Source organism: Gopherus evgoodei, chromosome 3, assembly GCF_007399415.2.
Source record: "Gopherus evgoodei ecotype Sinaloan lineage chromosome 3, rGopEvg1_v1.p, whole genome shotgun sequence".
Taxonomy (NCBI): domain Eukaryota; kingdom Metazoa; phylum Chordata; order Testudines; family Testudinidae; genus Gopherus; species Gopherus evgoodei.
This window is the reverse complement of record NC_044324.1, coordinates 141,341,304-141,357,367: the sequence shown is the minus strand read 5'-3', so window position 1 is coordinate 141,357,367 and position 16,064 is coordinate 141,341,304. Positions and strand designations below refer to the sequence as shown.

Sequence of the window (16,064 nt, the reverse complement as noted above, 5' to 3'; positions counted from 1 at the left end):
TTTTAGATACCTGAAAACTGCTATCAGGTCCCCTCTCAGTCTTCTCTTTTCCAAACTAAACAAACCCAATTCCTTCAGCCTTCCTGCATCTAGCATTATGAAAAGAACAACATGGAGGGACGAGTTGGTGGGGTGAGATGAGATACATAAATGTTACAATCCTTCTGCATCATTGCAAGTTCGGCAATGATTCATAGATCATAAGTCCAGAAGTGACCATTTTGATCATATAGTCTGATGTCCTATATAACACAGGCCATAGGACTTCATGATATCAGATTTGGGTAGTTGTTCATTGTCATATTTCTTGTTCTTCAAGTCTGAAAGTATTCTTCGCAAATTGCTAATTAATAAAAGTGATCAGTGTTGAGAATAGTACTTAATTTTTTAACGCTCCAAGATCATTTGTTTATATGTGTGTTGTGATGGGAAAATGGGAATTGCCATATCAGATCAGACTAGTCTGTCTAGTCCACTAGTCTATCTCTGGCAGTGGACGACAAAAGATGCTTCAGAGAAGAAGGTAAAAGAAACCATATAGTGGACAATTATAGGGTTTTGTGAAACTTCTTTGGAAATAGCTGTGATGCAATAGCAGCAAAAAGAGGGGAAGCCAGTGACAAAGAAGTCCTCTTGTGAGCAAAACTAAAATAACAGCTTTGCTTCAGGACAGTGTAAAAATATTTTGGTATTAACCTTATTTAACCAATGCTCTCCTGAAAATTGCAGTGCAGGATCTGTCTAGTGTATTGTACAGATACGTATCTTTAAACTGTGCACTCTGTTAAGGTAATGTATGTTGAAACAGACGAGAACTGAAAGTTTTCAGTACCAAATTTAGCTTTTATAACCCCTAAAGTTTTTGTAGTTTTTGGTTTTTTTGTTTTAATAAGGTCAAGGCATCCTGAGAGGAACTATTGATTTTTATCAGGTACAGAACTGTTTGCGGAACCGTGTGCCACTCGCTGGTCATTAGCAAACATGCAGAAAGCTACAGGCACCATGATCATGTGACCTACCTGAAGGTTAACTAAAGTAAATGTAAGAAGTGAGACAATGTGTTGACTTTTCCCGTGTGAAAGCAATAAAATAATCAAGTTTAGTGTTCCTTACTAAAACTATAGACACTGAAAAGTCCTTAAACTTGCTGCTTTTTACAGGATGTTTAAGATTATGAGGGTATGGCTACACTTACAGTTGTACAGCGCTGGGAGTTACAGCTGTCTTCGTACAGCTGTGTAGGGAAAGCGCTGCAGTGTGGCCACATTTGCACCATTTGCAGCGCTGTTGGGAGAGGTGCATTGTGGGCAGCTATCCCAGCGTTCAAGTGGCTACAATGTGCTTTTCAAAACGGGGGTGGGGTGGAGTGGAGCGTGACAGGGAGCATGGGGGAGACAAAGAGAGTGGATTTTTGGAGCTGACACTGTTCTCAGTTCCCTGCCTTGCAAGTTCTAAGGACTCGAAGATACACAGCACCAACCTTCAATCATTTTAAAAGTTTTGACCTCTTTCCCCACCCCTCTCTTATTCACTAAATGCAAATTATGCACTCCTAAATAGCCTTCAGACCACATAAGCAGCTGCTCAACACAGACTCCCCTCTCTCCTCAAGCAAACAGCTGTGAACATTCCAAAGCAATTCCCCTGCCTCTGCTGGAGCAAAAAGCAGCTGTGTTTGTTTTTTAGATAAGTAGCTCCGGGGAGCTCGGAGTTCAGCCGTTCTTCCGGTTTGTTGTAGACAGGAATTCTGGGATATCTCCTAATACCTTGGAGGCCAATAACAGCGCTTTTGGTGGCCACACTTGATGAGCAGTGCTGCATCACCAGCGCTGCAATCGTTACACCCCAAGCAGACCAGATGTACAGCCAGCGCTGCAGCCAGGGAGTTGCAGTGCTGGATGTGCCTTGCAGGTGTGGACAGTTACTATGTTGCAGCTCTGTAAACCCACCACCAGCTCTGCAACTCTCCAGTGTAGCCAAGCCCTAAGTTTAATCTCTTTCCCGCTTCATTTCTGCTTGGAAAATTCCATATTGTTTCTCTTTTAAATGCTTTCCAGTTAGGATCAAACTAAGTAAAACCCCAAAAAACTCCCCAAACAACAGCCACACCTTCTTTCTTTATATAGCTGATAGCATAAGGCGTGTTTAGACACCAGTTTAAATAATTCTTGACTTGTAATATTGAACAATATTTGTTTTTTTCTGTCAGATTTAGAGAGGTAGCAGGAGCCTTAGAAGCTGCACTTTCAGATAGCCTAGAAGAGGCACCAGGTAAACTTCCTTTACTAAAACTTGTAGTTTTTATCGTGTAAATAAAACTGTTTCCTGGTAGTGATGGTAATTGTCTGTTAGAGTAATCAGTCACACACAACTTTAGATCTTCAAATAATGTCCGTCTTTTTACTGGTAAGTCATTACTATAAATAGTGGTACCTGGTTTATACAAATGATATGCGGGATCTAAATTACTGTAGGTCTCCTAGAAGATGCAATAAAAAATTATGCCATGCTATTGGAATGAACATCTTGCTTTCATAACCAGGGCTGGCTCCAGGCCCCAGCGCGCCAAGTGCGTGCTTGGGGTGGCATGCCGCAGGGGGCGCTCTGCCTGTTGCCAGGAGAGCGGCAGGCGGCTCTGGTAGACCTCCCGCAGGCGTCCCTGCGGAGGGTCCGCTGATCCCACAGCTCCGGTGGACCTCCCGCAGATGTGCCTGCGGACGCTCCACCGGAGCCGCGGGACCAGCGGACCCTCCACAGGGATGCCTGCGGGAGGTCCACCGGAGCTGCGGGACCGGCGAGCGGCAGAGCGCCCCCCGCTGTATGCCACCGTGCTTGGGGCGGCGAAATGGCTAGAGCCAGCCCTGTTCATAACTGTAGTGTTCTGAATAGGAGAGGAAGAAATTACCATTTCTAAGCAGCAAATGCACTTATTACTCTCAGCGATATTGGCATCAACTCTAGGAGTCATTTGTCTGCTACCCTGGCCAGAAATTAGGCAGTAGCAATGAATTCATAACTATTGAGTGAATTAGGAGACTGGAGCAGTGAATTTATAATCAATTGAGTGAGTTAGGAGGCAGAACATAATAAATGAGAATGGAGGAAAAGGACTGGTGCTGTGATAAGAGCAAGGAGAGAAACATACAGTGCCTTTAAAAGAAACATTAAAGACAGTGAAAGTGGGGTTTTTTTTTTGTTTTTTTTTAATGGAATTAGTCTTTATAATCTGTAGGAAACAAACTTTCTAAGCATAGGGCTAAAGATCATGAGAAAACAGAACAGCAGAATTGGAGATATAGGGCACATTGCTTTTATTTCTAGGATTTATGCATTAATCTTAGAAACTAAATGAAAAGTATTTACAGATTGAGAGCTAAGTACTGTTAATTTGCAAACTGTATAACTCTGTTGCCAAAACTACTTAAAAACCATTCATGTAATTATAGTTGTTGCTTATTGAACTTAACACTCCTTTAGTACCAAACGATGATAACAGCTGCCGTTTGTTGCATTGTGTTGTCAGGACATAGAACAGTTGCTGCTCTGATTGGCAACGTTCATGTACTCAGTCAACTTAGTAACTTTTTTAATGTACCTTGTGAAATCTGATAAGATAACATTGCATAAATGTGCAAGCACAAAGGTGATAAAAGAATCTTGCCCTTAGTTCAACTACATTGTCTCTGTATTTACTGATTATCCCCCTGATAGGAGAACTAAAACTAGTTCTGAAAATGTTAACGGACACTTGATCGAGGGGAAAGTAGGTCTGATATTAAAAATTTGGCTTTAAACAATTTTGGTAAATTATCTCAGTGGTGATGAAAATAATTTTGAAGTGATTTTTAAAGTTCAAAGTATTTTGATTTTTTTAAAAAAATAACAGTAAAAGTACAGTTCCATAAGCTTTGAAAAATAAGATTTTCAAAACAAGATCTTAAATCATGATTAGTAAATAACCATTATCCCCTAATTATTTTTTTAGCTGGAAGCTCATATTGTCTTTTGGCCACTCACCTGGTATGGGTGAGTCTTTTGAAGTGTTGGTCAGATCAGATGTTTTTACCATTATTAGCGCACCGCCTATGGAAATTTACACTGCAAATTTTAGCACGCTTCTCTGTGTTCATTAATGAGGTAAGAGAACTACATACTTATGCCATTGATCCTTATTGATTGCATATACATACCAAATTAAGTGTTCAGTTTAAATCTATAACTTCTAATATATTAGTACCTTTTAGACTAAGAAATGTGTATCAAGTGCAGTTTAAATAAATCCTTAAAACTAAAAAAGATATTGAAACAAAATGTTAATAGTCATTGTCAGGAACTATCTTGAAACATTACTGATATGAAAAAGAGCTATAGAGAGACAACCCACTCACAGAGTTGTCTCCTCTCAAGTCATTATAATGGGACTGATACTCGTGCTTCAGTTCTTATGTTGCAAAGGAAAAATGGCAGTGCTGTTGACAGTGTCACTTTATTGCTGGGGAAATCAGCCAGTGCAACCCCTAATGTTCACAGGAGTAACATTTTTTAGGAGTGTGAAAATTGCAACATCCTTTGTGAAATGAAAAAGTATAGTTAAGTTCTTCTCCCAATCTCTGCAATCTAAACCAGACACAGTGATTTGACTGTCATCACCTCACTTTGTGGACTTTGGTCCAAAGAACAGATTCTGTTACATAGATCTCTTTAAAGATATATTGATTTTTTACACACCAGGGTTCTGAGATGATGCTGTACAATGTTAGATATTCGGAGGCCTTTTGTTAATATTAGAACAAAAAACCCTATGTAAGCCAAGTACAGCAGGGCAGAAGAGAAACTTAGATGCTTATAACTTCTGCAAATTTTGTACTGTGTTGGGGAAAAATTTGCGGAAGAATGCTCAGCTGCAACTATTTTCTCAAAGACTGATGTTCATTTCTCACTTGGCTACTACAGCTTTTGCTCAGGCCCATCTCCAATGAAAGTACAAAGGACAACAAAAGATCTGTGGCAACCGGTAGCAAGGAATCCTCTGTAAACCCAAACCCTACTGAGGACCAGGGAAATGATGCTTTTCCAGAAACACAGCATTTACCTTCTATATCCAATACTCAGTTGGTGTATGTTGCTGCAGATCTGGATAGACTTAAGGAGCAGGTTAGTACATGCTACTATACATACAAGAACATTTTCATTGACCACACATCGATACTGTTTTGCATATTGCTCACAACATCTTAAATATTTACCAGTGCTAAAACTAGCATAGTTGAAGTATGGGAGGTATCACAAGCAACAAAGATTTAGGAAGGCTGTGTTGTTTTTATTCAGATATGGTTGGTTACAGAGATACCAGTCCAGGTACAGGGAATTAAGAAGTCCAGTTTTTCAGTAAAATGAATTTTTCAGCAGTTGTTGCACTGACTGCTAAAACCAGGTTTTTCCTTTCACTTTTGGCACCAGCTAGCACTGCCCCAGTCTTGCACCTCTCCTTGTGTGAATGATGAACAGCAAGGACCTGGTGTCCAGAGGCACAGTGCAAAATCAGGCTTAATGTTTTAAGCTATTTCTGGTGTAAACAAATATTTACTGTTTTAAGCTTTGAGCGTCAGCAAGATTTTACTGGTAACAATGAGTTTAAAGTATAATTAGAAATCTCACAGGTGGCTTGCGTTTTACAGATCTGCTTAGGGGTCTCCTGAGCTTTTGATTAAACTGAACTTCCTAAAACCTTTGAAGGAGCAAGCTTGTTATCTGAGTAATACTGTGTTTCATTAATTCTAAATGTTTTGCCTTGAAGGACCATGTTGGGGGGGAGGGCACCAAATGCTTAATGCCATTTTCTCAGGTATGTCGTGTTCTGGTCATCTTGATTCCCATCTAATAGTCAGTAAAAATATACCCAGTATTTAAACATAAGTCTCTCCTTTTAACGCCTGGGAGATTTTCAGACCTTGAGAGAATAAACCCATATATGTTTATAACAATGGTTGTATGCATATCTATTTTTGTTCAGCTTCCTGAACTCTTGGAAATTATCAAACCAAAACTTGAAATGATTGGCTTCAAGAATATATCCTGTATCACAGGTAAAGCTGGGAGTTTGATTTTAGACATTTTGAGAAACAAAGGGAAACCATTATGTATACGTATATTCTTGTAATATTTGCAAGTAAGAGGTTTTTTAAAAAAACTATACCATTTGACAGTTCTTTAAAATGTAATTTGGACTAGAACAGTTAATTAGAAGTAGCCCTGAATGGGAGCTTCAGAGCTGGAAAAAATTCTGCTGAACTTTGGGAAAGTTTGTATCTGAACCTGAACTTTGACTCTGCCTCATCTCTACTATTACCAACACTAGAAAGCAATTAATCTAATGAACATCTCCCCCACCTCCTTTTTATTTTCTGGCTGTGAAATGGACTTTTAGTAGATATCTCTCTCCTAAGCTGTGCAATGTTAAATATAGGATTTGACTGCAGAAATAATATCAGAAATGTCTTTGTTACAATACATCTTGTTCTGGAATATGTATGAAGTGGGGATGGGAAGGGTTGCACAAGTTTGCTTATGTTTGGGGCTTGGCAGTGTATCTTAGTTTCAACTTCAACATTTGTAATTCAACAGGAGCCTTGGAAGACTCTCAGGCTTCTTTATCAGCCTCCATGCCTACCTTGAATAATAAGATTATTCAGGATTTGAGTGAGTCCTGCTTCAGTTATCTGAAAAGTGCACTAGAAGTGCCAAGACACTATAGAAGAACCAATAAGGTCAGTGCTGATCTCATGTGAAAAGAAGTGCTCTCATGAAATGCTTAGGCCGTGAATACAACCAGCTGGTGTACCACACCTATCTATAACTGCTTGCAAATACCCCTACTTTGTGACTGTTTAATTCCTGCCACCATTTCATTCTTGCCACACTCAAGAGAACTTTTTAATATGGTCTTTAAGTAAAATATCACACTTGGCTCTTGAAGTGTGACAATAGTTGCTAAAACCTGTTGTCACCCTTAGGTGTCCTAAAGAATAGTTGATTTCAAGTGGCAAGTGCCCTTGAGGCAAAACACCACTGCAACTGTTTGCACCATTGTCACGGCATATTGGAAACAACATGGAAACTGACCTGCCTCTCATGCTTAGATTTGGTCCTGTTCTCCACAGACCCTTCACCTATCTTGCCCTAAGTCCAAGTTGTAAGCTTATTGGCTAGGTATGAAGCTGCCGCCGTTGGAATCTGTTTTGTGGACACAAAGAGAGCTTTAGTAACTGATGCTGTCAAGTCTGTTCATTTCATGAATATATTTTCTTTTGGGTGGGGGGGGAAGTTACTATTAACTGGAGAGGATGTTGCTGTTTAGGCAATAGTTTCACTTAATTAGTTTATTGCAATGGCTACCAGGTATCTTGTTTTTCAGAGACTCGTTTCCTTCATGTAAGTGATATAAAAAGAATGTTAAGACTGATTGAAACAACCCTTGCAGTGACCTGGCTGTTCTGTTCTGTTAGTATGTATGTATTAGCATCTTTCTGACCTAATGTCATAGAATCATAGAATATCAGGATTGGAAGGGACCTCAGGAGGTCATCTAGTCCAACCCTCTGCTCAAAACAGGACCCAATCCCCAACTAAACCAAAGCAAATCATATAGTAGAGGTGCAGTGACTGTGTAGGTTAATGTATTATTTTATTCGTACTGCCTGATTCTTAGTAGTTTTGAACATCTGCAGCTTTCATTGGCTCCAGTGGAAGCTACAGATCCCTAGCACCTCTGAAAATCAAACCCTGAACAGTAACACTCTCTCAGCCTTGGCCACTAAATCTTTACTTTTTAGGTTAAATATTGATCTGAATTCTGGGACTTCAGTTTCCTCTTTTGAAATCTGTTTTGCGATTCCTGGCTTGGGCAAACACCAGAGACTAACAGAAGGAGCCCCTTAATATCTCTTGCCTGAAGACAAGATGCTTCTTCCAAATGTCCTTGTACTGCATTGCAGCAGTCACTTTGAGTACAAACTTATAAACGTCTCGTTCAGAAATTTTGAGTATTACCAAATGGACAATAGAGAGAGATTGCTTGAAATCATATTTATTTTTCTGTTGTTCCTCTTTAATTCTATTTCAAAGGAAGGGGTGTGTGTGTGTGTGTGTGTGTGTGTGTGTGTGTGTGTGTGTGTGTGTGTGTGTGTGTGTGTATAATAAACAAATATATTTTATTATAGGCAGTCCTGGTATCACCACCTATTAAGATTGCCAGGCACTGCCATTATAAAACCGTATTTTTAACTAGTTATTACTTTTGTTAAACTTTAAACATTTGGGCTGAAATTTTCCCTGCCAGGTGTCTTTCTCAAGCTGAATTTTGTTTGTTCAAGTTTTAGCCAAACAAGTTCATCTGTTTCTGAGAATTGAGGATCGGGAAAAAATAACATTTTGACCATATTGAAAAAAATATATATATGGCCATCTTTTCTTTGTGATATTCTAGTAGGCCCATGCTTTGGAACAGAAGCTTGAAATTTATCAGGAGGGTGGCCTTTGTGTCAGATACGTTTCTTTTGCTGTTTCTGTGAAAATTCACCCAAATTTGGCCAATTTATAAATCTTTGAAAAATCTGCCTGTTACGACACTTTAGAGCTCAGCAGCTAAAATCTCTGAAGGTTATGTGTACATTGAGCATGCTCGAGCCTCTCTCAGCTCCTAGCACTGACCAAGCTACACTATGTCATCCCTGCAGAGGGACTGAGCATGGTCAGGATAGTGGTGGCTCAGAAGAATTTTCTCAGTAATTACTGATCTTGACCAAGGTGAGGGCAGGCACCCGAACTGAGAGCAGGGAGCCTGTCTCTCCTGTGCTCTGTGACCTTTCTGCTGGTACCAGCATGGAAGAGGAAACTATCTGACTGGAATGAAGAGAGAATGAGAGCAGGACTTGTAGGGGGAGGGAAGGGAGTAGATTGGGACTTGGGAAAGAGGGGGACTGAAATTGAATTGGGGAGGTAGTGGAGTGAGACTGGAGTTGGCTGGAAAGGTGACTGGGAACTACTGGGGTAGGGGTAAAGATGGATCTGGTAAGAACCTGCAGAGCTAGGAGAAAACTGGGACAAGAAGTTGTGGGGAGTGGAAGAGGGTGTGGCTGGAATTGGTGGGAGACTGAGATTGAATGAGGAATCTGGGGAGGAATATTATATAAGAAGCAAGGAGGAGGGAACTGGGACTGGCTGGGCAAGGAGACTGGGGATGGGGAAGAGACTGGGAATGGGACAGGAAGTCCAGAGGGGAAGTTTGAGAGAGAGGGGGGAAGAAGCCTGGTCCAGGGCACTGGCTGGCAGGGTGGATTGATTTAAATCAGCAATTAAATTATTTAATTCACCAAGTGGAAAGCCTCAATTTAAATCATTGATTTTAATCCACTTTTCCATTTGTACTTCAGTTATTTTCTAAAGAGAGATGCATTCTCATTGGTTGGCAAAACCGTTAAAACATAACAACAGCCATACTGGGTCAGACCAAAGGTCCATCTAGCCCCGTATCCTGTCTTCCAATAGTGGCCAATGCTGGGTGCTTCAGAGGGCATTAATAGAACAGGTGATCATCAAGTGATCCATCCCTTTGTTGCCCATTCCCAACTTCTGGCAAACAGAGGCTAGGGACACCATCTCTGCCCATCCTGGCTAATAGTCAGTGATAGACCTATCCTCCATGAACTTACCTAGTTCTTTTTGGAATCCTGTTAGTGTCATGGCCTTCACAACATCATCTGTTGATTTACTACTGAGTAGAGCCTTCACTATATTTGGTATATTTTTTTGCTGCCTAGGATAGTAATCTATAACGATATACATTTTATTTATGCATGTATATAGCTTATTATTTTCAGATTTTTTTAAATTGTACATTTTTAGTATGTTAGAAAATGGTGAATCATATATTGCTTATTTTTTAGATAATTCAGCTTTTGCTCATGATTTCTGTCAAGCTGCATTAGGATGGTAACTGAAATTTAATTAAACGTAAAACAGCATATGCAGTGTATTTTTATTAAAACGTTTATGTAAAATGTTTTGGATCCATGAACTTCTTAACAAAATGTTTCATGTACAGCTAAATGATTTATTAAATAGAGGAGTTAACTGTAATCAGTGAATTACATTGATTATTTCAGGTCAGCCTGGGAAAATTTCTGAATATGCCTAAGTGAAAATGAATGGATCATAAGTTCCTGCTCACTCTTGAAAATGACAGTCTCCTAAGTTATTTGATTGCCTTCAGACTTTTAAAACTAGTAAATCTCATTTCCCGCCCTCCTTATTTTTATTCATAGACTGAAAGAGAGAGAGAAGTTTTCCTGCTTTTTGACTCCCAAATGATTTTTCAATTTTGAATGGATTAGCGCAAATGAAGAAAATATTCTTTGTGCCTTCAGAAGCAGCTAATGTTATCAATAGCTGGTTTATCACTTCCAACTTTGATTCCAGGTGCTTATCGCTGAACTGGGGAAGTCACTAGCTGTGACTTTCTTTAAATTGCAGTCTGAGCCACTCTGAGCTTTTCTTTTTAAAAATCTGATTTAAATAAAAAATTAGATTTTTATTTTAAAAATCAATGATTTTTATCCACCTTGCTAGCAAGAGACTTGGTTTCATTTTCTGTGTGACCTTGGGCAAAACATTTAATCTGTCTCAGTTGCCTCTCTGAAAAATGGGGGCTTGCCAGAGGTGGTGTAAGGATAAATACACTAAAAAGTGTGAGGCACTCAGATGCTATGGTAATGGGGGCCATATAAGTATCTAAGACTAGGGCTGGCTGGTCCAGGAGAGTAGAAGTGGGATGAAGAGACAGGACTGGAGCAGGTTGGGGGCATGGGGCAGAAGGGATCAGGCCTGGGGAAACTCACAAAATTCTGTGTCTATTAGAGCACACTCCCCTCCAGAGCCTGGAATGGAACCAAAATCCCTGAGTCTCACCATTATGGTGCTGTCAGCAATTATCTGTGAAATCCCCTGGCATCGTGTCTCATCCCCCTCTAGTCTGGTCCAGACTGAGGATGACTGACTACTACTGCTACCTGTCCCTCTGTTAGCTCAAGTGGCAGAAGTCTGTGGTCTGGATCTAAGGTTGACCCATGTACATGTCAGTAAGATGCCACACGATGGAATTTATTAAATGGCTGCTCCTTGATCTGGGGGAAGATTAATGTGGTGTTTCCAAAGACACGTAGTGGAACAGATACCTTGGCCACCGAAGGAAAAGAAGTGTTCTGGTAAGGTTGCAAATGTGCAGCAGTTTCTGGGCAATTCCTGAGTCACAAGATTGCAGAAGTTGCGTGGAGTACACCATCACGTGGGGATTACTGAGTACAGGCTGACTTGTCTCAATATGTAAATTGCGGGATATATATATACAACTGCCTAAGTGACTACTGACTCCTGCCAGTTACATCTTTTCCTGTTCACAAAACTAGGAGATTCAATGGCAAAAACTCTATTAAGGCAGAGTGAGGGTTGCTTGGTGATATGTAGTTCCCTTGCAGAACGCTGAGTTGAGCAAAACTCAAACTTCTGAAAACCAGGAAATGCAGAGTTCAAGTTGCCCATAAAGTCTCAACTCTGCCCTCTTTCAGCAATGTCCCAGTACTCCCCATTAACACACACATTTATTCTGCCACCTCACAGTTGTTGAAATGTACACACACTTCACCTCCCTTTACCAGCTATTCACTCTCACCCGCAGGAATCTGTCTAATGCTATTAAAGGACGAAGAGGGGAAGGGAGAGGAGGGAAAGGTTGCCTATGCCACTTCCCTTCTGTTCTTCTATAGTTGATTTTCAGAAGTTTGAGTTTGGCTCAACTCAGCGTTCTGCAAGGAGATGACATATGCCCAGCAGATTAACGTCATTTTTGCCATTGACTATGCTTTGCATTTCACATATGTGGTATATTTGACATTGGAATTCTTAAATAACAAGATATTTATCTGCTCTGTTCTCCACCTTTCTTCCTACATGATTTACCAGGAGGTGCCAACTAAAGCATCACCTTACGTTGACAGTGCTCTTAAACCTTTCTACCGACTGCAGGATGAGTACAAGGCTATGTTGAAGCAACCCAGGATTCATCAATGGTTGGAAAGTGCCTTATCTGAAAGCACACAAAAGTAAGTGAAAAGATAGTAGAATCATACAGAACAATCTTAGTGTCTGCCAAAACTATTACCTTAATTCACCGGTCAGTTTTTTATTATTTGCAAAACCAAAGCAGGAATGTGTTCCATTGTTAGCAAGGTATGTTCATAGGGAGGTAGTGTGGTCATGTATATACCACATCCAGGACTGGGAGTCAGGAGACCCACGTTCTGTTCACAACTGTACTAAAGGCAAACTGTGTGACCTTGAGTGAAGCACTTAACCTCTGCTGTACTTTCCCCCTCTTTAAAATATATGTAATAGCTTACCCATCTTTTTAAAAAGCTTTTGAGATCTATGAATCAGGTTCTCTGTATAAGAGTTAAGCATTTTTATTGTTTCAGTAATTACTCATAGTTGAAAATAAAAAAACATTTAAGTATTGGATTCTTCAAAGTGTTTGAAATCTAGAAATTACACTTATTCTGTGGGTGGGTAGAAAGACTGCTGGATAGTAAAGAGACATGCCTTGTCTTTAACACTGAGTTCTTTTCTCCAAACCTGCCCCTATAAATATCCTGATGAGTGTGTGTGTCATTCTTCAGAAGAATACCATATTGTTTTGCATTTTTCTTGGATCAAATGGTGTATTGCCTGAAATCTCTACTTATGCAAGAACTTAATTCTCTATTAACACTCTCTTTACTCAGGTATTATGAAACTGTATCAGATGTTTTGAGCTCTGTAAAGAAAATGGAAGAGAGCCTGAAAAGACTCAAACAGGCCAGAAAAACTGTAATTCCAAACCAGGTTAATTCAAACGGGGGCATGAGCGATGATAACAAAATCAGACTGCAGTTGGCCCTGGATGTTGAGTACTTTGGAGACCAGGTAAGTTGGAAGAGAATAGTCTACTTATTAAAGCGTTATCACTTTCTTGTGGACCTGTCTTAGTTGTTTACAGTTTTGTTCAGGCCTGCTAGAAAAGGTTGTATGCAAATGCCTGTATTCGTCTGACTTCCATTAAAGCTTATCTCTTAAGTGTAAAGCAATTCTCAATTACCACAAATAAAAACTAAAATAATATATTACACTTTTCTGCTTTATTCATTTAATTATATGGGTTGGGAAGAAGTCTTGCATTTCTTTGTTCAAATTCAATTCAGTGATCTTCAAAACTTATTACATGAGGAGTAGTTAATCTCTTTGAAGGGCTGTGAAAATGCCAGCAAAGCAGGAACTATTACAATGCTTAAACTTGATTCCCTTTTAAAATATCATAATGCCAAATATAAAACAAAAGCTTTCTGCAGTTCCCATTGGCTGGGAATGGCGAACCACAGCCACTGGGAACTGCGGGCGGCCGTGCCTGCGGACGGTCAATGTAAACAAACTGTCTCGTGGCTCACCAGAGGATTACCCTAATGGGACACAGGTTGCCCACTACTGCTCTAAAGTTTTACATTGTTTTGTTTTTGAGTGCAGTTATGTAACAAAAAATCTATGTTTGTAAGTTACGTTTTCACGATAAAGATATTGCACTACAGTATTTGTATGAGGTGAGTTGAAAAATACTATTTCTTTTGTTTTTACAGTGCAAATATTTGTAATAAAAAAATAATGTGAACACTGTACACTTTATGTTCTGTGTTGCAATAGAAATCAATATATATGAAAATAGAAAAACATCCAAAATATGTAATAAATTTCAATTGCTATTCTATTAACAGTGATTAATCGTGATTAATTTTTTTGAGTTAATTAGGTGAGTTAACTGCAATATCATCAGTTTTCACTCTGCCTCTCAGCACAAGCTGAATTCAATTAGGAGTGTTCAGTTCATGCACACAGAGCGTGTTTTAGATCAGATCCTCTATAATGATTGAGAAGATCAATTTGAAAATTATCCATTGTTACAGTAGAACAAAATAAGCACCTTAGAATTATTTCAGTAGTCTAAGTAATAGTTTCTCATCACACAAGGCACACTTGTCAAAATATGTCCTCAGAGAGCTAATTCTCATAAGTGGTAAGTTTGCTAGATAAACTTTATCGTGATCATTAGCAACAGGCAGCCTGGAAAACTGCTAAATATTTGCCTGCAAAACATATATTCAATGAAAAGTCTTAACAAAAGCTGGATAGTCCTCTCTTTACAGAGATGAACACGTGTAATAAAGGACTTCGCTTTGTCAGCACGTAACAAAACATGAAATGCTTCTTTTCTAGATTTTTACAGTAGAATAATGCAAACAAATAAGATGTCTACCTTATCCTACAAAAAATGTTAGACAACAATTTAACCCTGTCTTCTGTGACTTTGTTTAGATGCAAAAAATGGGATTACAGACAAGCAACATAAAAAGCTTTTCAGCTCTTCTGGAGCTTGTTCTAGCTGCCAAGGATCAGACTGCAGTGGAACAACCTTAAATATATTTGACAACGTGATGAGAATGAACCAGGTCTCCAAAAACGGGAGGGAATTATTTCCCTCTTCTTTCTTTTACCAAACACTATGTAGCAATGAAGTGCTTCCTAATGCATCTCCAGCAGCAAGTCAATGCATCTTCTGTCAAGATACCCAAAGACTTGTTTCAACAAAAAATTACAAGAGAGCATTCAATGTAGTTTTCCATTGTATGGAAGGCAGTTAAAAACATTCAAAACTTTCTACTTTAGATTAAAAGCAAAGCAAATGTTTTTATTTTTATTGTAAATCTTAGTGTGGAAGAACTGACTTAATGATTAAAATAAATATATAATAAATTGTCTTTCTAACTGTATCATTGAGTGGGGGAAGGAATCGTGCAGTGGAGTACATGGATTTAGGGGGTTTTCATCAAAATGTTTAAATTCTGAGTCATCTTCAAACTTAATTTTCAAATGGTAGTCCTGTGTGCTGACATCTAGTATAAAAATATGTCACTCGTGGCTACTTTCAGACCTCTAGAACTAGGGGGAAAACTCCTGGAATCACAAAACTGTTCACTGGAATGAGAACATTTTATTTTGTGTTATTGCAAAATTGTCACAAGTGTGTATTTTCCCCTCAGAGTTGGATCTTGCTGAGTCCTGTGGAAGAACTGGAAGCTTTTATTGTCCCTTTAGCTGAATTTTTCTCAGCGCTTACTTTATGACACTTCTCACCTGGAAGGATCCTGAAGCGCTTCACATGTTATGGATCATTTTATCCACCAATGAAATAATCACATCTGGGATGAAACTCAAACAATGTTAACAGTGCTTAGCCAACACTACACTGCAAAATTTTAAAATGGGAGGTGAAGACTGGTTAGTTGCACCCAGTCTGGAATTTAATCAGGCCACCAGAACAAATGGTACTCACTCATTGTGAGTGAATAGTAGATCCTTAATTCTAAGAAGCAGCATTTGCTTCAGTATATTCAGTATGCAGATGGTGTTCTGCTCTATAATCCCAGCACGTTAGACCTAGCTTCTTCAGTGGAACAAATATATACTTGTGTGAAATCAGGCTTAATATTGATGAACTGGGTGAAGGAACTAGGACAGGCCTGCACAACTCATAAAGTGGCTAGGGCCATATTACTCCAAAGAAAACAGCTGAGGGCTGAAACACGCCCCCAGCACGGCCCAGCCCTCCCCCTGGAACTCATCGCCCGACCCAGCACTGCCCGGGCCCGTGGAAACACCACCCCCCACCAAGTATAAAGCCTCACCGCCACTACCCGCCTGGCTCGTCATCCCCCCATGAAATAAGGGGAGGGGAAAAGGGGGACAGTGTGAAGGGATTGGATGTGGCTGTCCAACACACAAACACGGGCCGCAGAGAGCCAGGGGGCAGTGTGATGGGGCCAGGGAAGGTCCCTAGACCAGGGAAGGGGTAGCAGTTCGGGGCAGGGCAGATGCAACACACACACACACACACACACACGGTTCCCCCGGGAATTTCCTGGCTGCCC

At 39.8% G+C, this 16,064-nt stretch overlaps 1 protein-coding gene across 4 annotated transcripts in view; it reads left to right on the top strand.

The window, feature by feature from the left end:
• COG2 (component of oligomeric golgi complex 2) overlaps positions 1 to 14,894 on the top strand; it is a 46,018-nt gene extending 31,124 nt beyond the window's left edge. For 3 of the 4 annotated variants that reach the window (XM_030556854.1, XM_030556855.1, XM_030556856.1), the window contains 8 exons: positions 2,210 to 2,271; positions 3,986 to 4,137; positions 4,954 to 5,154; positions 6,014 to 6,086; positions 6,625 to 6,767; positions 12,016 to 12,155; positions 12,834 to 13,014; positions 14,452 to 14,894. In XM_030556854.1, coding sequence (XP_030412714.1) covers positions 2,210 to 2,271; positions 3,986 to 4,137; positions 4,954 to 5,154; positions 6,014 to 6,086; positions 6,625 to 6,767; positions 12,016 to 12,155; positions 12,834 to 13,014; positions 14,452 to 14,553 — 1,054 coding nt within the window. In that variant the 3' untranslated portion in view covers positions 14,554 to 14,894. Of the gene's footprint in view, positions 1 to 2,209; positions 2,272 to 3,985; positions 4,138 to 4,953; positions 5,155 to 6,013; positions 6,087 to 6,624; positions 6,768 to 10,322; positions 10,477 to 12,015; positions 12,156 to 12,833; positions 13,015 to 14,451 lie in introns of those variants that run through there. The other variant, XR_003999663.1, reaches the window with a different exon arrangement.
• Positions 14,895 to 16,064: the final 1,170 nt, after the last annotated feature.